The 20,773-nt window shown below is 39.4% G+C and overlaps 1 protein-coding gene across 3 annotated transcripts in view; it reads left to right on the top strand.

Moving 5' to 3' along the window:
* The window catches only part of TENM1 (teneurin transmembrane protein 1), a 783,454-nt gene that overhangs the window by 601,552 nt on the left and 161,129 nt on the right, over window positions 1-20,773 (top strand). For all 3 annotated transcript variants that reach the window (XM_045472379.1, XM_045472378.1, XM_045472380.1), the window contains 4 exons: window positions 40-225; window positions 1,767-1,790; window positions 3,772-3,918; window positions 14,612-14,828. In XM_045472379.1, coding sequence (XP_045328335.1) covers window positions 40-225; window positions 1,767-1,790; window positions 3,772-3,918; window positions 14,612-14,828 — 574 coding nt within the window. The remainder of the gene's footprint in view (window positions 1-39; window positions 226-1,766; window positions 1,791-3,771; window positions 3,919-14,611; window positions 14,829-20,773) is intronic.

Below are 20,773 nucleotides of genomic sequence, written 5' to 3'. Positions count from 1 at the left end.
ATACAATATGTAAATGTATCTTCCTTGAATCTCCCACAGAGCTCTGTACCATGGAGTGTGGTAGCCACGGAGTCTGCTCAAGGGGAATTTGCCAGTGTGAAGAAGGCTGGGTAGGACCCACATGTGAAGAACGCTCCTGTCATTCTCACTGTGCTGAGCATGGCCAGTGCAAAGATGGAAAATGTGAGTGTAGCCCTGGATGGGAGGGCGACCACTGCACCATTGGTAAGTACCGCCATAATGCGCAAAAGTAAATTGTATTAACTGAAGAAGGAAAAGCAGTTTAGTGATCAGTCACCAGGCTTTTCATAGAACTTGAGGTTGGAGGTGAGAAAGGGGAGGAGGGAGAGCCACAAGTTTGAAAGGTTGGTTAACTGGGAGTTTTCCTGGTTTCCCATTACTTCAGTATTCCTTAGAGTTTCTGTTTTCTAGTGCTTTGAGTTACTCAAATGAAAGATGATACATTGGAATAAAGTGTCATTAGTTAATAAGAGAAGTGCTTTTGTTGTGAACGTAACATTCACTGCCCATTTTTCCTTTTGAAAAGTATAGGTTGTTTCAGTTGAAAGCACTTAGAGGCAATTTCATTAAATGGGACTGCTTTAACAGGGGCCATTCGATATCATTAGGAGCTGTCTTTAATGTATATGAGGAAGACATTCCTGACCTACCATCAACAGAACATCTGTGTTGCACTGTTTATCGGGTGGCGTAGAACCTTTGGGCCGAGGCACCCACCCTCTCCCATCCCTTGTCACCAATTGCACTGATGTTCAGGATGGTGCCTGGGAGAACAGTCTGTGGGTGTGAGAAAGCCTATGTAACAAATCTATCACGTGGTCTTCACATTATAAAAAATAGCAATAATAACTAAAGTTTCAGTTTGAAAGCACTTTTTTTTTTTTTCAAGAAAAAATCAAAGTCCTTGGCACATATGTGTATCTGCCACAAAGGCCTCCTGCACGTACAGACGGACCGATACGACTCCCATTGTTCAGCTAAGGAAAGTGGGTCACTGAGTGTTCCGGTGGCATTCCACGAGCACACAGAAAATTCATGCAGAGCAAAGGCCTGGATACCCAATTCACTGTTTGTGGGCTTTTCCTACCCCCCCGCCCCAGACTGTAACACAGCTTTCATTTTTAGGTGAAAGTATTTTGTTATAATGGTTGGAAACTGCCAGAGTAATGTATAATATATATAACACATAATCTTAATAAACTGCATTACTACTCTACTGAAGGTACAGTAAGTCTTGTTCTGTGACTGTGGAAAATATTGTAGATTCATTAAAAAGGTGGTGAGGGGTGAGATTCTGATGCAGCTTAAGTAATTACATTCCTGCTCTACAGTAAGTTTATTGCCTTCACGTAAGAGGATTTAAATATTGTGATGATTACCGAAGGTGGTTACTCCAGAACTCCCTTCTCAAGATATTACTAATAAGAAGTTCAAGCTAGTGCTTTTTTCACGAAAGTTATTACTGAAATGTAAAAATGCAGCTCTCATACTTTTAATGAAATGTGACACTTTTTTTTAGGAAACCTCATAGAGTTTGTTGCAGAAAAGCCATTAATATCTTTCCCACAGAAAATATTATTCACAAACTACACAGGCCCATGTACCAACTTGTGAGCTGTAGGCATTTCGGCAGTTCACAGTTTGCTGTTCCACTCCCAGGCAACAGATGGCAAACCATTAATACATGTTGTATAGCTGTGGTCTCCCGGAAATTCATTCAATCGCTCTTTTCCTCCCCCTTTCAGCTCACTACTTAGATGCTGTCCGAGGTAAGATTTTTCTCATTTTATAACAGAAAAATACCATGAACAGAAAATATGCATGTGGTAAAGGCAGGGTGGGTGGGGTTTTGTGTTGGTTGGTTGGCTGGTTGGTTGGGTTTGTGTATTTACTTTTGGCAGGCTTCCTGAAGTGTGATAGTGTCAGGTTCCTGCTCTAATAGTCGGACTGAAAAGTAATTTGTTTTTCTAACGTCAAAAAGCTGTCTTTTGCCATTGGGTATAATAGATTGAAAAGCAGTTTTAAGAACTATTTTTCCTTGGCTTTCTATGGAGTTTGGTGCGTGTGTGTGTGTGTGTGTGTGTGTGTGTGTGTGTGCATATGTCTTTGTGTACAACACAGGTAATTAGTTATAATGAACTAGGTTTGGATAGACAGCTGAACATTTTCTTTGACATAACAATAGGACTCTAAGTCCATGTACAGTATCCTTTCAAGGACAGAAGAGTCATCCTGTTATAAGTAACCCCTCATGCATCCCCCAAGGATCTGCCTTTGATAGAGACAGTAAGGGGCTTTCTGTCAGATACCCTGGTGCCTTTCATTACCTCCACCTCAGAAGGTCGAATATTTTCCAAATTACCCCTGATTTCTCTTTATCCATTGTACATCCATGACAATGGAACTGGATGAATTCTTTTCTTAAACCTGTATATATTCATCCCATATACCACTCCTTGAGAAATATATATATATATATATATGTATATATATGTATATATATATATGTATATATATATATTTAATATGTATGTATATAATGAGAGAGAGTCTTTTCATATTTTCTAACAGCCATCTGTCACTTTATTTTTAAGTTTTTTCTTCATCTGGTCTGTTGATAGTTACTTAGAAAACCATTTGGAAGGAACACTGGGTTATATCTGCAGATTTTTCAAAACTTATTTTGCTCTTCATACTTCTGGACTCTTCTCTCAAAGACAGCAAATGAAAAGACTATTGATTGGACTCTCTCCAGTAAAATTCAGATCTGGTCTTGTGCTGCTACTGGGAAAATGTCCAGCAGCTATGTGCCATTATTGCCATCTCCGTTCATCTGTCCACTGAGCGCTTGGCACATACACGGCTGCCCTTTGGAATAGCTGAGCTCGGAACTGTTGGTAGAAAGAGTAGGGCATCCCTGAGAAATTCAGAGTCTAAATGGAGACCGTTGTTAGTGTTTGTGGTTTATCAATGGATGGAAGTCATTTGAGCTCAACAATTTCCTCTATTTATCCAGTTATTCTCTAGAATCCTGAAGGTCTCAGTTTGGCATTCATTAGTTCGATAAACGTTTGTTGAGCACTTACTGCAGGCTTAATATTATGCTAGCTTCTGAGCGAGATACCAGATAAGTAAAAATTTAATCCTTAGCCCTCAGATCAATAACAATCTTAAAGAAAACAGCTGAATAAATGCAAAGCAACTGCAGCACATTTCTAAGGTATTCTACGGGCAAATATTTAATGGTGTGGTCTGAACTGTGTAGCCATGCACCTAAGTCCTGAAGCAGTGTATCACAAGGGAAAAATCAGTACAGACGAGAAGTAGGTAGGGGAAGCTTCTTTGCGTAGAAACTGTTGTCTTTCCCTAGCTTATTGGCCATAACTAGGTACAGTATCGTCCATCTGGTTTTGATTGAGCTGAGAAGATACTTTTTTTGAAAAGAAAACAACAAAAAAAAACCACATTTTTTGTCCCCATCATAGTTTTCATCCCATGTAAAGCAGAGGGTGGGAATTGGGGTTAGCATTAATAAGGCTTAATTGGCTCTCTGAGGAAAAGCACAGCAGAGTGAGGGATAACAAGTTCCCTGGGAAGGTTTTATAAGCCAGCGAGCTCCTCTTCCATTTATTCAACACCTTATCTGAATGGAGCCCAGATGATTAGATATTTTCCTATAGGTAGAGACATCATTGTTGGCCAATCCCATGCCATTCCCTCCATGATTGTTATCCTCTGCTGTCTTTCCAGATGGCTGCCCAGGGCTCTGCTTTGGAAATGGACGATGTACCCTGGATCAAAATGGTTGGCACTGTGTGTGTCAGGTGGGTTGGAGTGGCACAGGCTGCAATGTTGTCATGGAAATGCTTTGTGGAGATAACTTGGACAATGATGGAGGTGAGTTCTTCATGAAATGTAAATATTAGAAGCAATGTGATGACCAATCTGGCTAAGAGTGAAAATTGGGAATCCTTCATATAAACAATATTGATTATAGATGGTCATGCTATTTTTTTTTTTAAATCTCGGTGTATTGAATACTTACTATGATCAAGCAACATTGCAAACTCTGCTTGCATTATATCTCATTTAATTCTCACAGCAATGCCATGAGGTATAGGCATTACTTTCCCTACTTATAGATGGGAAAACTAATACTTAGAGTGGAAGAGTATGTGACTTTTCCAAGGTCACACAGCTAGAAAGTCACAGAACCCAGGTTCCAGTTTAGGTCTCTATGACTTTAGAGTCTGTTTTCTTAACTACAGTAGCCATGCTGCTTCCCATCTCTGTGGCATCTATTATAGCAAATGAAATCTTTGTACCCCTGTTCGTACTGTCAGATGCTAGTGTAGCTTGCATTGTACACACTGTGAAATAATTTTCTTTGTTCTTTGTTGTCGAGAACAACCTCTTATGTCTCTACCTCTTAGTAATGCTTTGTATCTTTCAAAGGACAGAGCATCCAAGACAATGCACAGTAGAATAATTATATTTAATTCAAGAGCTGCACATGATATTTTCAAAAGCCATATTGGCTCCAAGGTCTCCGGGTAACACTCCTTTTTCAGTCAAGCAAACAAAAGTATCCAATACATTGTTCAATCAGACCTCACAACAGCCCAGATCACCTCTGAATGAAGCTAAAACAACAAATCCTCACTTTCCTCTTTCTGTCTACTCAAGGAAACATGAAGTTAATAAAAAGCTTTATTTCTAAAAAAAAAAAAAAAAAAAGGTTTTATTTCTAGTTTCTACCTATTAGCTTAAAATGAAGTAGATCATTAAATTTGACTCCTCAGGTTTCTATATTTGCTTAGACAATTATAAACCTTGTCGTCTGAACCCAAACATGAGGCTTAAGTCAATAAGCTAGCAATCATAGTTTAAGCACACACTGGGTGTAAGAGCTTCCCCCTTGACTAGTTCTGGCTAGCAATTTACCTTAAAAAATTATAAGACCTTATGAATTTTAAGCGGAAGCAACTTTGTGTTTAAGACAACAGAGCTTTGAAGTTAGACTTTCTGGCTGCTATGTACTTACTGGCTGTATGATTTGGGAAAAGTTTCTTGAGATCTCTGAGCTTTAATCTCCTTATCTCCAAAATGGGGCTGATAATAATATTAACCCCCAAATAGGGTTATTATAAGTATTAAATGGACTATTCACGTGGACTCCTTAAAAGGTGATAGCCTATGCCACTCTTCCCCTCACACACACACACATGTACACATACGTTACACTTAGGGTAACAGCCATTTTCTGAAGAGACTGCTTGCTACCTATCTAAATTGAAAATTTTATTTGGGAAGCCAGAGTGAGATTTTCAATTAAATGGTGTACGGATCAACTATTTACTGGACATTTATGGTCCTCCAAGATTCATCTTCACCTTCCTTTACTTCGTTTTCGTCATATGCCCCTTTACCTGGTGTGCCTTTTCCTTGACACCTGTCATTCTCTATCATTTAAATCCCAGCTCAAGCCATATCTCCCATGGAACCTCTGACATCCACCATCCCAGTCTTTCATGGGGTTTATCAGATGCACCATGCCATCAAGCACTTAACTATATTGTCTGTATGGTTTTCTTGTTACATGTTAAGCATGACCCAGAATCTATAGTTATATGCCCAATATAATCACTAATAATATTAGCTTACTTGTATCTAGGATTTCCTATGTACAAGGCACAGTGCTGAGTCCTTTATGCGAACTGTTTCATTTAATCCCCATGAGGCAGGAACTACTATTAATATACTGCTTTACAAATTAGGAAACCGAGGCACAGAGAAGTTAAATAAGTTGCTCAAGATCATATAACAAGGAAATGATAGAGCCAGGTATAAACTATGGTGGGCATTCCAAAAAGGATTTGAGGTCGTAATAGAGATTTCTCAGTTGATATATTGATTGGAAGGTTTATGCTCAGAAAATACTTTAACAACCCTATATGATTATAATTTCTAACTCCGGGTTGAGCCAAAATAAGTTTCCTGCCTTAATAAAGTACAGTTTGATAAAAATAATTGAATATTTAATTGTCAAGCATTTTTAGGGCCTCAAGGTCACCTTGAGGCAGCCAAAAATGTTTAATGAATGAATCGATTAAACATTAATGAATTAATGGACTGTCAATTCTTAGTATCTGTGGTGTATATAGACACAAAAAGTATAGAAGATTTTGCTAAATATCTATTGACCTCTGAACATTCCTTTAAAACTGTGTATCTAATGTGGGAATCAAAAATCAACAACCCTGATATGAGTTCAGTGTATTTTTATGATTGTTTCTTTAGGGAGTAGCAGTTCCAATTACCATTTTTTCTCCTTTAGTAGGATTAAGATGATATTGATGATAAATATAGATTTGGTTCTACCTTGAGATGGAAAGATGGATTAAATAACCTCTGAAAGCCCCATGACTGAGATTTTGGACAATAATTTCATTCTTATGCTGCTAAAATATTATCCATAAGAATACATTAAATGTCCTTCATTTGGTGATTTCAGCTTTCCAGCTATCCAGAATTACTGGATTCATTTAGTTGAATGTGACTAATGATTAATATTTGCATACTTATTTGTGCATGTGTGTATGTGTGTGTGCGCTTCAATTAAATCAGAAAGTGCCAATTGAACCTTTTGGGGAAAAAATGGTCCTCATTTTTAAAATGTAATTCTTAAGAAATCTTCCCACTCAAAAACAAATCACTTTCAAGCAATTGCTTCAAGTAGCTGCTACCTGATTGCTCCATATTATCGCTGATACTTAAAGAATAGCAGGATTTTGTTGCATTCTAATCAGCTTTGAATACTCATTAGTATTGCTGCTGTTTCCTGCAGCTTTGACTTTAGTCACACTCTGATTCAATGCATTGTGACTCTTAGTAACTAATTGGGCTGCATTGAATATGTGGGTGACACAGCTGGTCTAGGAGCTACCTAAGAGCTCCTTGAACAGTAAGAACAGAACAGAGAACAAATCACCTTTGGATTTTTTCTTAACATGCAAAACAAGCAAAGCTGTCTTATGCATTGTATATATAAGAACTAACTACCATAGAAATTACAGGCCAATCAAATGTCTCTACCTCTTTTATCCTTTTAGTCAAAAAGCACCTACCACGTGTACAACCCTGTGCTTGGAGGAGACTTAATATTGATGTGAATGGTGACCACATTTTCCTGTGTTAATCATGTGTCCTGATTTGGAGTTTAATAATTGTGATCACCATGCATTATGTGCACGTATAAATTGACATGAGAAAAAAAGTTTAGACGTTGCACTAACTGAATCAGAATAGCCTAAACAAAGAGAACAAGCTAGAACTATCAGACATTAAAGAATATTTTAAAGCTATGATCATTAAAACAAAGTGGTACTGGGGCATCTGGGTGGCTCAGTTAGTTGTCTGACTCTGGCTCAGGTCATGATCTCATGGCTCATGAGTTCGAGCCCCTCGTCAGGCTCTGTGCTGACAGTTCAGAGCCTGGAGCCCGTTTCGGGTTCTGTGTCTCCCTCTCTCTCTGCCCCTCCCCTGCTTGTGCCCTCTCAAAAATAAATAATAAAATATTTAAAAAACCAAAGGGGTACAGATTGAAGAGTAGACAGATCAGTACAACCAAATGAAAGCTCTGCAACACACCCCAGGACAAATAAACATTTAGTAGATTATATAACTGGCATCAAAAATCAGTGGGGAAAAGAAGCATTGTGAAGTAATGCTCAGACAACTCCTGAGGAAAAAAAAAAAACCTTAGATTTTCAATTTATAGCATATTCCAAAAGCCGAAGAGAAATCAAAACACTCCAGCTGATTAATGAGTTAAAGGTAAAAAAAAAAAAAAAAAAAAAAACCCCAAACACAATTAGAAGAAAATATAGGTGACCAATCTCAAGACAGGAAAGGACTTCTTAAACATAAAATCAAGGAAAGAAACCACCACAATAGAAAAAAATGATAAATAGGACCTCATGAAAATGTCAAACTCTGTTATGTTGTTTGGCTAAGTTTATAGACCATCCAACATCTAACCATTTGGCAATCTCAAAATCTGCACTGTCTGATATAGTAGCTACTAGTCAATGTGACTATTTCAGCTTAACTTAAATAACATTAAAAATTCCATTTCTCAGCTGCACTGGGCACATCTCCAGGGCTCAGTCGTCACATGATACTAGTGACTATTAGAACAGATCTAGAGCATTCCCATCATCTTAAAAAAATGTTATTGGATAATGCTGATCTAAATGTTTGACTCCAATGTTTATCTTTCAGACAGACATTTCATACTGAGTACCCAGTTTTCCATCATTCATTACTACTTCGTGCCAAGTATTGTGGTTGGCATTAGGGAGAAAATGACAAGACAAGTTTCTGCCCTCATAGAGCTTATGGCCTAGGGAGGGAGACAGATATTAAATAAGAAATGACACAAATAACTACATATTGGCAACTGTAAGCAGTGCTATAAAATTTTTAGAGCGCTAGAGACATGTGTAGGGAGCTAACCAAGTCTGCATGGTAAGGGAGGCCCCACATGAGTCTGGAGCAAAATGCTCCAGGCCAAGGAAACAGCATGTACAAATGCCCTGCGATGGAAATGTACTAGGCTCTTCTAGGAAGTGAAAGGCAAGTCATTGTGGCTGGAATATGAGCCAAGGAGAGACTGGTAGGAGATGAGAATATGAAGCTAGGCATTAGCCAGATCATAGAGAACAGTGTGAATTTCATATAATCTTCAGTTATCAAGCAGAGATTTCATTTTATTCACTCTAGTTGTAGAGGAAGGAAGGTGGTTTCTGATACTGTGGAAAGACTGTCAAGGAGGTTAAAAAGGTGAGGAATAAGAGTGTTTAATCAGAACAGCTCTTTTCCCCCTGATCTTTTAAATATTTGTCACATGTTTTCCAAGCTTCTCTTATACAAACTCTCCCACCGGTCTATATTCATATTCATTGGTAAAATCAATAAGTTAATTGCCTAAAAGAGAATGATCTTCCAGGAATCATTCTTCATAACAAGTCACCATTCATTAAGAACAATAGCTATTTGCAAGCCTGTTCTATGATATAGTGTTTCTAGATCTAGAAATCAGCACCATGGGTGAATTATGAACACATAAGCTCATGGATCAATAAGCCTCATGTTTTGAATGTCACCAGCATGCTGCAGTGTTTAATAAATAGGAAAATGAAATAGAAGGAGCAATGAATTGGTAACATTTGCTCTGTGTAAGGACCAGACACCTTCTCCACGTTTACTGTTAAGATTTGGCTTGGGACAGAAGACCTAGGTCAGAAAGTATATTCCTAATTATTCTCTTCTGACCATGCCCCCCTCGTTTCTAAACAACCCATTTATTAAAGGATCCTCACTTACTTAAGAGTGCTTAAACTGCCCAGTCGTTCCAGATACAAACTCTTCCAGATACAAAATTGGAAAATCTAAACTCTGTAACTCACCTGAGCACTCTGTGACCACCTCTGTTACATTATCTAGCAACTAAGGCTAGTAGTACTTGACATCTGCCTACTTTGCAGTTGTGACAATGAGTGAGATGATGTTTGAAATCCATTAATTTAAAGTGGGTAATAAAAGCGTGGTATCAATGAAGAATCTATTTATAAATTGTGTTTTTTGATGCATTAGTTGAATGTTTATTAATCTTTAGGTAGATTTACAAATGTCATAGAAATAGGACTTTCAGGACACGCATGTATTCATTCAGCACACACTCACTGAATGCTTACTTTGAACGGCATTCACTGTTCGAGTGAAGAAATAGTGAATAAAAAAGACTAAATCGTTGCTTCCAGGGAGCTTAGATTCTAGTCGTGAGAGGCAGACAATAAACCAAAATTTTAAAAGAAATTTTAAAAGAAATAGTATGCTAGAAGATGGTAAGTGTGACAGAGACATTTTTTAAAAAGCAGAGAAAAGGATAGGATGTGGAACAGGGGTGGAATTTTAAATAAGGTGGAAAATGAAAGCCTCTCTGAAAAGGTGGCATTCGGGCTTAAAGGAAGTGAGGGGTGAGCCATGTTGATACTGGAGTAAAGAACATTCCAGGCAAAGGAATAATGGGGAAGGTCACATGTTTTCCAAGCTTCTTGGAAGGTCATGGGATAATAGGAGGTAAGGTCAGAGAGGTAAGAGAGAGACTGTGAAGAGCCAGACTGGGGGAGAAGTTAAGTCATTGTCAGGACATGGGCTTCTACTCTGAGTGATGTGAGAAGCCCCAGTGATGGCAGGTGGGGACCAGAGGACATGAACATTAGTGGCATATAAACAATTTACTTTCATGACCCAGGAAAAGTCAATTGTATGAGGTGATTGCAATAACAGTGATTGGATCAGGTCAAATCCTGAGTGCACTTGAGCCTCTCCCATTTTTTTCTTACTAATACAGCAAAATGCTGGAGGTGAAAGTCAACCTGAATAAGTGAAAGATCAAATGAATTATAGTCTATTTCCAAAGGAAATACAGTCCTGTTACCTTCCACGCATATAACAGCAACAGCTAAGCTAATGGCAGTGCCTAGTAGGGGGGCCTGCTTGAGTAAAAATTTATGAATGATTTATAATTAGTCCATTTTTATGGGTTTCTAAAATGCCTGAGAAGATTTTATTTAACTGAGTCATGGGAATGATCAGCCCTTCAATTTCTTTTTGACTATTCATTTGCTTGGCAGACCCTCTGTTCTATAGATGCTGAAAAGGTTAAGCTTCAATCCAGCCCCTGTCCAAATGATAACAAATTGTGAATTTGTGAAATTCAATGAATAAAGATTTACTGTAGCATTAGTGTCTATTTAGAGCCACACAGGATTCTACCCATCTGACAACCTAACCATGCAGAGTGCACAAAATGAACACATTCCAGCGAACTGAATATGCGACACAGAAGTTAATTGCCCTCTGGCCAGTGATAAGGCACCTTCAGTAGAAGTGGGTCTGAACGTTTTTAGCTGCCACTGCACACCATTGGCATCTACCCTCGGGACTCTATCCTTAGACTCTTTGCAGTCTGTGCAGGGTAGAACTTGGTTAATGGCAAGAGCTAACATTGATCGAGAGTGCTAGCTGCGTACCAAACACTGTGCTAAATTCTTTATGATTATTATAGCAGGTGATCCTTACAACAGCCCTGTGGGGTAGGCATTTTTAGAATCCCCATCTTGTAGGTAAGGAAGTTAAGAATCCAAGAGATGAACTGATTTGTCTAGGATCATTTAGATTGTAAGCAGCGAAGTAAGATTAGAATCACAGTCCGGTTCTTTGACCTTAACCACTTGGTGTGTTCTAAATACCTACATTAGTCAGGTGCTTAGAAGCCTTACAGCCTGGGCCAGTGCTAGTAATACTGCTTAGATGTTGCTGCTGAACATGTGATGTGTAGCGAGAACACTGCGTGTTGATAGGACTCTCCTATTTCCTCCAACTGTGCAATCACATTTACCCTCTCCTCCTTAAATGTAAATGAAGATGAGATGTCTACCTAACAGGATTGTTGTAGGGATCAGTTGAAATAATCTATGTGGAAGAACCTAGTGCCATACCTAGTATATTAACTAATTATACATGCTTCCAAATCTTTTTGGATACCCTGTCATGACCTAGCTGTCCATTTTTATCAATGTGATAATATGGATGTTGTACGTAAAAGGATATTTACAAATTCATTTTAAGGATTAGAAAAGGATAGGTTTTCCATATATCATTCACATCCCCCTGTCCAATCCTTCTTTCATCCACGGGCATACATCTGGTAAGTAAAAGCTTTATAGTAAATTACTAGATCATATACAAAAGAAACCAGTGTCCTTGGTCTTTATCAGCCCCAGTTGGGCCTCCTGACATAGTCCCTAACTGGCTGGCAAAGCTAAGATCAATGAATGCCATGTTTAGTCCTTCAAGATAATATAACCTCCTTCTTTTTTACTGGGTTTTATTTTTTAGTCCTTTAAAATGAAGAGGCCCTAAAAGTAAAATCAGTTAATATTTGATATGTTCATATCTGATACCCTGAGCCTGGCTGTCAGGAGGGTGCCACAGCTTCCAATTCAGAACAATAATAGAACCGGTAATAGTCCAAGAAAAAAAAAGAAAGAAAGAAAGAAAGAGAGAAAGAAAGAAAGAAAGAAAGAGAAAAAAAGCAAGAAAGAAACCCACACATGCAGTGTGACTGTCATTTGCACTTCTTTGTAACAGTCTAGACATACTGTATGGAGTGTTATCCAAATGTGATAATTGGTAACTAGATCTTTGTGCACGTATTGGGCTTACCTATAAATTATAATTTGGGGCTTGCATACCATTATTGGTCTGCTTGCCTGCAGCCTTCCTAGATTCAACAGAAGTCTCACTGTTCTCTAAGAAAACAGAGGTCTTACAGGGTCAGCCCTATATAATAGCAACTATTAAATATGAAGCATTAGCTTGGAATTTATAGCACATAACTAGATGAGAATGTGAGTCCCAGTTTTGAATTGGATCTGTGTTTAGTTTTTAGAATTGACTTTTGAATATCATTTGGACATTTATATTTATTTAAAATCTATTTCTTTTCAAAAATCAGTTTGGATCGTGGAACTGACAGGTTGAAACCTGTGAGTGCCGATCTGATTATTACTAGTACGTTCGTCACCGACTGAAAGATAAAGGTGACTGCCCATTTGAAAAGCAGTTTTCCATTGTTCCGTGTATCATGCACCAATTCCAGACATCAGAGAACTCCTTTAATCGGCCTGATGTTTTTGCCAGCTTTTCAGTGCATCCAGATGTTTAATTAGCAGAGTAAAGAGATAATGTGCTAATAGGAGACTGACAACAACGTATTGGAGAGGGAGGTGGCGGTGGCTCTGAAATCTATAGAAAATCTGCTAATATGATTTGCTGAATGAGGGGAGAAAGGAGAGCAGAAGGGGACTTCTTACTGCAACAAATCCACGCTTAAAAGTTAGTCATCAGTGAAAAAGAAAGATGTCTACAGAGAAGTAGAAACCAGGGCAAAAAATGCACTGAACAACCAGGGAAGGCAAGAAAGCAGCAAACCGCATTTTAAATCAAAGTAGTGTCTGTGGTACAGGGAATTTTAAACGACCTCATGTGGGGGAAAATATTCCCTGGGTGCCCCAGGGCTACTGTTCCAAATGTCTACTCTCTTGGTGTTCCTGGCTTTCATTGCCCCCAGCTGTGGTCCACCCCTGTCCGCCTCCACGGGGGCACCCACGTCAGGAAGGGAACAAGCCAAAGAGCTGCGTGAAACCAGCGCTGGCAACTTTCATCATCAGCCTTAAGGAGCCGGTGATCCATCTGAACCTCCCTGTTCCACTGCCAGCCAGGAAGATTAGCATCTTTATATTTACCCTTGTTAAACATCTAAATTAGAGCTACTTGTCTGCTTTAAGGACCTTGGAAGGACTTTAATTTTTTTGCTTGTTGGGGGTGGAATGAAGTGTCCATATGCTCAGTTAATCACTCCAGCCCCTTCTCTTTGCACGTAGTCTCTTGGAATACTTACTGCACTTTTAACTCGTGTAAGAGTCAGCTGTTTATACACCTGTTTCTCCTACTAAACTCTGAGCTCCTGAAAACAGGAAAAGAGTCTTTTTCTGTATTTACTTCCCCAATCATCTAACACAGTGTTTTTGCACCTATTAGATTCTCAGATGGTCTCCCCTCCTCCTGTAACCCTCTGCCCCTCATCAATTCCTCTACCAAAGAATGCAACCTTTATGTGATTTTTTATTGGTACAACCAGAGATTCGAGAGTCTTGAGTAAATAGTGAAGGCCTACAAAATGAAAGAGAGCAACTCATCACATTCATATACCTGAGATTTACTAGTACTTGCATCAAATAACCGCAGTTAGGAACAAGTAAGCACTAGTTGATTCTACAAATTCAAAAAAAAAAATGGTTCTGAAACAGTAGTGTGCCTCAGATTCACTCACAGTAAACATGCATAATCCTGGGCTTGAAGAAATTCTGATTTAATAGGTCGGGCTCAAAAATGTGTATATTTAATAAGCTCCCCAAGATAATTGGCTACACATTTGAAAATCACTGCCCTGCCCCAGACACAAATTATCACTATGAGAATGCCCACTTCTATTTTGAGAATTACCACTAGACAAGAATACTAGGAGATGTTTTAAAAAACACAAACAAATTCAAGTTGGCAAGCATTTGTTAATTGTGTGCTCATGAATGCACATGGTGTGAGAAATTCAAAAGAACTCTAAGAATAGTTGCTATCCTGGAGGAATGGCCTTGCTGAGGAAGAAGGAAACTTCTAAAGAGAGTGATACCTAATGGAAGACTCTATCCAAATGTACACAGTACAGTACAGCCCATAAATGCTGGAGAACTCAGGGAAGAAAGATTTATGAGCAAAATAGTTTGTGCCATCTAAACTCAGAGTAATTTTTCATGAGAAACATGCAAATTTAATAGATCCTAAACTCAAAACATGGACAGTTACCTTTGTCTGTATTCTAGATTTTTCTCCATCTGTGCATATTTTAAACAGTGTTGTTTCTCTTGAAGCTAAATTTCAAAAAGCATATTTTTTTTTTCAGATGGTTTGACTGACTGTGTGGACCCTGATTGTTGTCAACAAAGCAACTGTTATGTAAGTCCCCTCTGTCAGGGCTCACCAGATCCTCTTGACCTCATTCAGCAAAGCCAACCCCTCTTCTCTCAGCACACTTCGAGACTCTTCTATGATCGAATCAAATTCCTCATGGGCAAGGACAGTACTCATGTCATTCCTCCAGAGATCTCATTTGACAGCAGGTATGTATGTATTTATTTTGTTTCTTAATAAACAGTGGTCATGGTTTTCCTTAACTGTGAAAGGAAGAGGTCTTCTAAAAGTCACGCTACTTTCCATTCCACACAGTATGTATCAATTCCTTTTTTAGGTATCTCTGGAATGCCCAAGACCTTACTGATTGGTTAAGAGTGAGAAGCCATTTCTTGAGATTCTTTATCGTAAAAGATACACATATAAATGTGTGTGTGTGTGTGTGTGTGTGTGTGTGTGTGTATACAGTTGACCCTTGAACAACACAGGTTTGAATTTCACGGATCCACTTATATGTGGGTTTTTTCACAGTACAACACTGCAAATGTATTTTCCTTATGATTTTCTTGATACCATTTTTTCTCTAGCTTACTTTAGTGTAAGAATACAGTATACAATACATATAACTTACAAAATATGCATTAATCAGTTGTTTATGTTCTTAGTAAGGCTTCTGGTCAACAGTGAGCTATTAGTGGTTAAGTTTTTGAGGTATCAAAAGTTATATGTGGATCTTCCAACTTCATGGGGGAACCCTAACCCCTGTGCTGTTCAAGGGTCAATGGTACACACACACACACACACACAGTATGTATTATTTGTAGCAAAGCACAGATGAGGCTTTTAATGACAAAAACAGGATGGAAGTATAATTTGCAGATTTATTGTTTAGCTTCTGGATTTATCCCTTGAAAACTCCTGAATTTCAAAAGCCAAATGTTAAGTTTTATTCCTTTATGTAAAACATTTCTATATGAAAGATTTGGCTGAATTTGACGTCTTAATGTGAAATACAAGACTTGTGAAAATCTGTCTTCTAAGAAAGCTCAAATGCATGAATTGTCACTAAGACATGAGACCAAAGCCCAACCCAGTAGGTAAAGAATTTTTTCAAAATTAACTTACTTGTTTGAAGTATAATCACATGAATTTGCTCATTGCTATGTTCTCTGCTTCATCTTCAGCAATGATACATTTTACTAATTAGCACTAGACATAAATGAGTCACTGAAGTCAACATTTCTGGTCTCTTAAAAATGTCCTCCTGTGTTCGTTTCACTACCTTCTAGATTGTTACAAATGGGAATTTGAAACATGCAAAATATTTGTCCAGTAGCCCGTGTCTACACCGTGCCCACTTAGTTGCATCGTGGTGGGTGCTATCAGTCCCCAGAAGAAAACTCAGTCAAGAGTTTATATTAATACAAATGATAATCTAAGAAAATTACCACTCAATCTTGAGCTACACAAAGTAGTAAACGAAAAAAGCCCAGATGTGCATGGAAATTTAAAACATTGAGCAGCATCCCTTCCACAGATTGTATGTAAGAACTGATACTGAAACTTAAGGCATCCTCATTGTTTTTATTATTGTTCAGGGGTGACCTTTTAGGTGTCTGACAGAACCCCAAACCTGTTCTGCCAGGGGATCAAGTTTGTCTTCTCCCAAGAGACTTAGTCCTCCCCATTCGGAAGTGTTTCTGCCAGCTCAGTAACAACTCCGGGGAAACTTTGTGATGGGCTGCAGTCAAAGTCATTATTTAGGTAGTGGAGGCTTATTTGTTGTCCACCAGAGAAACAAAAGGAACAAAACACAGCCATTCCCCCCACCCTCCCTGCAGCTTTCTCCATGCTTAGGGAAAAGTGAGTCCAAAACAAAACGAAACAAAAAAGTGAAAGAAATAGCAACCTCCAAGTCACGGAGGTATGTTAAATGACTCACTGAACTCAAGTCAAGGGAGACGGTCAGGACCTGAGAGAGGCAGGAGATGAGTGGTCATGACCCAGAGCAGGACACTGGTGCGATAAGCTTTGCAAAGTGAAGAGAGACTTCCTTCCTTGTGGTTCGGCTTCAGGCTCCAGCCACTTGCCAGCGCTGGCAGAGTGAACAGACCTATTCCTTACGGTAGCTAATGCCCCCTCCTTCTCTCGGTTTGACCGAGTTGTCTTCATCCTTTTGTCAAATGCTGCAAGTTATCATTTGGTGCTGCAAGTCACATTTGAATTCAGAACGACAGGTCCCCTTCATCCAGTGGTCTCAGCTATTACAGACCTATCGAATCTGTCAGAAAAGGCGCAGGTCTTTTCCAAGGGATAGAGTTGAGGGCAAGCAGTCTAGCTCTATTGCCTCTAAGAGATCAGCCCATGCGATATCACTCTGGGTAACGTAAATCCGACTCTGATCACATATATAAATAATAATGGTTACATCGAAACAGTACCTTTTTCATTTGCAAAGCCCTCAAACAGGGATTATTTCATTTTACCCTCACAGTAGCCCCGTGAAATATACATCTTTGTGTTAGTGCATTTTATGCATGAGGAAACAGGTTCAGAGAGATTAAATAACGCCCCGTGTCACACAGCCACCGAGTTTGTATCGTAGCAGCTCTTATAACCTTTCTGTTATGCCACAGCTGCCCCATTTCAACCTGTCCTTAACTAAACCTGGTGGCTCGGATCTAATTTATACTGGATGAGTTATGTCGGGGTCACCACAAGAAAAAAAAACAAGTGAAGTTAAAAATCCAGTTCCATTTAATACATTTCCATGACGTTATTTGGTAGAAGAACACGGTTGAATGACGGCTAAGATGGGTCTTTCCTATATGCAAATTGTTATTTGGCAATTATTATGTGTCAGGCTTCATACTAAGCTTTTACATGTGCTATCTCATTTAATCCTTACCCAAACTCCATGTGGTGGACACTGTTATTATGCCTACTTTCCATGTGAGGAAACAAGAACTGAGGTGTTAAGTAAGTCGTTTGCCCAAGTTCACAATCAGTGAGTGTCAGAGCCAGGATTTGAACCCAAGTAGACTGGTGCCGAGAGCTTGACCTCAAAACCACTATGCCAAGCCACTTTGGCTCTTTGGAAGGCTGGGATGGCTAACCCTGAAAAGACTTACAGTCCTTATACATCCCTGACTATGGAGTTGCATGCTTCAGACAGATCTAGAGTGTTTATGTGCCATAATCAGGCAAACCACTCTGCTTGTTTGCTTCTGCCACATAATTGAGAGATAGCTGGATAAGCCAACGAAGAAAGCCTTGTCAAGGGGCTCATTTGCCTCCTGGCAAAATGTGACCCCACAGATGACTCACCACTGAATGTTGCCACCATCAGAAGCCTTCGGAGCTCAAGACATTGGCGCGCGGGTGACTAATTGTTGCAAGGACACGTAAAGGTTAAACATCTGTTCATCCTTGTGCATCCAAGTGAGACTAGCTTTTGTTGTTTCAAGTTTGCTCCACTGGCACGTGAGAGCACACGAAATGTGTACCTCCCGTGCCCCGTGATGGCATCATGTCACTGTGAACATGTAACCTGCCCCCAGTCGCATCTCTAGCAAGCCCAACTCGGTTACCGTTTTTTCCCTCAATACCTTTTACCCTGTAGCCTGAGTTTCATCTTTTCGATCTACTCCAACATGACTACAAAGTAAACCACCTATTATACGTGCTCTGTATGACTTATTACTTTTTAATAATGTAAATAGGTGAACAGAAGCATTATTGATCTTCAGTGTCTAAGCATTTAATCACTATTAATAATGTAAAAGGTTTTTATAAATATGTAAAAACAAGAGTACATTAAACTAAACGACAGCAGTAATTTGCAAAGCCAGACATTTCACTAGCCATCACTAATGGAGAAGTGCATTTAAAAGACAAAATCCTACCAGGGTTAGTGCAACCGCCAACAGCAAGGTCTGGCCAAACTCATTTGTCCGTTTTGTAGCCATGAGAGGCTGACCCCACATCAATCCATGTCAGGCATCTACACCAGAGGTTGCTTAGCATCAGCCCGCCGATGTGTTTTGTTTGGCCCAGCATTTAGAAATTAGAAGATCTGGGGCGCCTGGGTGGCACAGTCGGTTAAGCGTCCGACTTCAGCCAGGTCACGATCTCGCGGTCCATGAGTTCGAGCCCCGCGTCGGGCTCTGGGCTGATGGCTCAGAGCCTGGAGCCTGTTTCCGATTCTGTGTCTCCCTCTCTCTCTGCCCCTCCCCCGTTCATGCTCTGTCTCTCTCTGTCCCAAAAATAAATAAACATTGAAAAAAAAAAAAGAAATTAGAAGATCTGATATAAAAATTGGAAGGTTTTCCTTCCTTAGAAAATTTACGAAGCGCGGCATCTCTGCACCCATGGCCGTGACATAGGTGACTGCCTCTCTGGATAGGATGTGACGTGTCTCTCCAGTCACCATTCCCTGCTCCCCTTACACCCGGCTCACTTCCATCCCATTCAATGGCACGCTGGCCCGGCTGGAGTTAGAGTTGGTAACCTCTGGACTACACAGCTTTTATAGCCTTCCTTGGAACGACCTCAAGTGTTTGGTTTTGTCTTTCTTCTCTGTTTCCCTGAGGATCTTTAAAAATCTCATCTTACCATTTTACTTAATTTGGGGCCTTTTACTATGTTGGTTTAAAAAGAAAAAAAGGTGACTGAGCATGAACTAGAAATCACATGAATGGAATGATATTTCCACCCTTAGTTCACCAGGGCACCTGTGTATACCCTGTGAATAGTTGGTATACACTCTGCCTCACACCTTAGGCCAGTCACTCCCTTGAGGCAGGGGATTTTAACCAATGGCATCATGTATCACCAGTCATGACTCAGATAGTCCAGGTCCCACTGTAGTAGGAGCAAAATGTTTACTTTCTATGAGAAGGACATTGAGAGGCATTTGGCTATTGTGTTTATCACTTAGAAGGGTTTTAAGAACAATTTAAAGATTTAAAAATTTGCAGCAATACTGTTGGGTGAAGTTATGGCAGCCTCTTCTGCCCACTCCTGGTAAATGCCCACCCTTAGTTGAAAAGTTCTAGAGTTGGGACCAAACTTAGTACAGCATTACGTACATAACAGCACTGTTAGCAGGGTGCAGAGCAAAGAGGTTAAGCAAAATGATAGGTTTCTTCTAGTTTCTATGAAGTTGCTATATTTCAGTTTCTTGCTCCATACCGGGATTTATACAGTATTAGCTCTGGATTGTTCTAATTGCTAAATCGTAAGTTCTTTGAGGACAAGGACCAAGTCTGATTTGTTCTGTCCTTGTTTTGATTATCTATTGCTATGTAGAAAACTACTCCAAAACATAATGGATTCAAATATATTTTATTATTATATATCATGATTCTGTGGGTCAGAAATTCACACAGGGTATGGACAGGATGTCTTGTCTTTTCTTGGTGACGTTTGGGCTCTCAGCTTGGATAACTCAAATAGCTGGGGCCTGGAACAGCTGAATAACAGCCAGGAATCTCTCCTTCTACATACAGCCTTTCTACTTGGGCTTCCCATTGGCATGGCCACTAGCCTTGAGTTTGTCAGAGCTCGTATATGGTGGCTCACGGCTCCAAGAGGGAGCATTCCAAGAGATAAGAAATGGAAGATGCCAGTCTCTTAAAGCCTGTGTCCAGAAATTTTAACAGTGTCACTTATGTTACATGCTGTTAGTTACAGAAGTCACAGAGCTTGCCCAGATTCAAAGTGGGGGAGACATAGATCCCCCCCTCATGATGAGAGAGGTATCAAAGAATTCGTGGCCATCTTTAATCTATCATACCACTGTATCCCAGAGTCTAATACAGTACTTAGCAAAAAGCCGGGAAAGAAGGAGTGAGTGACTTCATTGTAGTAATATTGAAGTGTTCTTCTCATATTTGCCAATGAAAAACTTATTTTTGTTGCCTAGAACACACAGATGATATTAGAGCCTCAAATAAGTCAATTCCCAAATGTAGAACCAGCCTAAAGGTAAGATTACTGTTCTCCAAATAGCACAGGAACAAATTCATAAAAGATGAAGTGATTATCTAACAGCAGCAAAGTAATTACTCTTTTTTTTTTTTATCTTATGAGACATTCCACCACTGTCAGAGCCTGCCCATAATTGACATCATTTATAACTTTGTACAAGCGT

Source organism: Leopardus geoffroyi, chromosome X (assembly GCF_018350155.1).
Source record: "Leopardus geoffroyi isolate Oge1 chromosome X, O.geoffroyi_Oge1_pat1.0, whole genome shotgun sequence".
NCBI classification, from domain to species: domain Eukaryota; kingdom Metazoa; phylum Chordata; class Mammalia; order Carnivora; family Felidae; genus Leopardus; species Leopardus geoffroyi.
The sequence above is the reverse complement of the archived record's forward strand: the minus strand, read 5'-3'. Positions and strand labels throughout refer to the sequence as shown.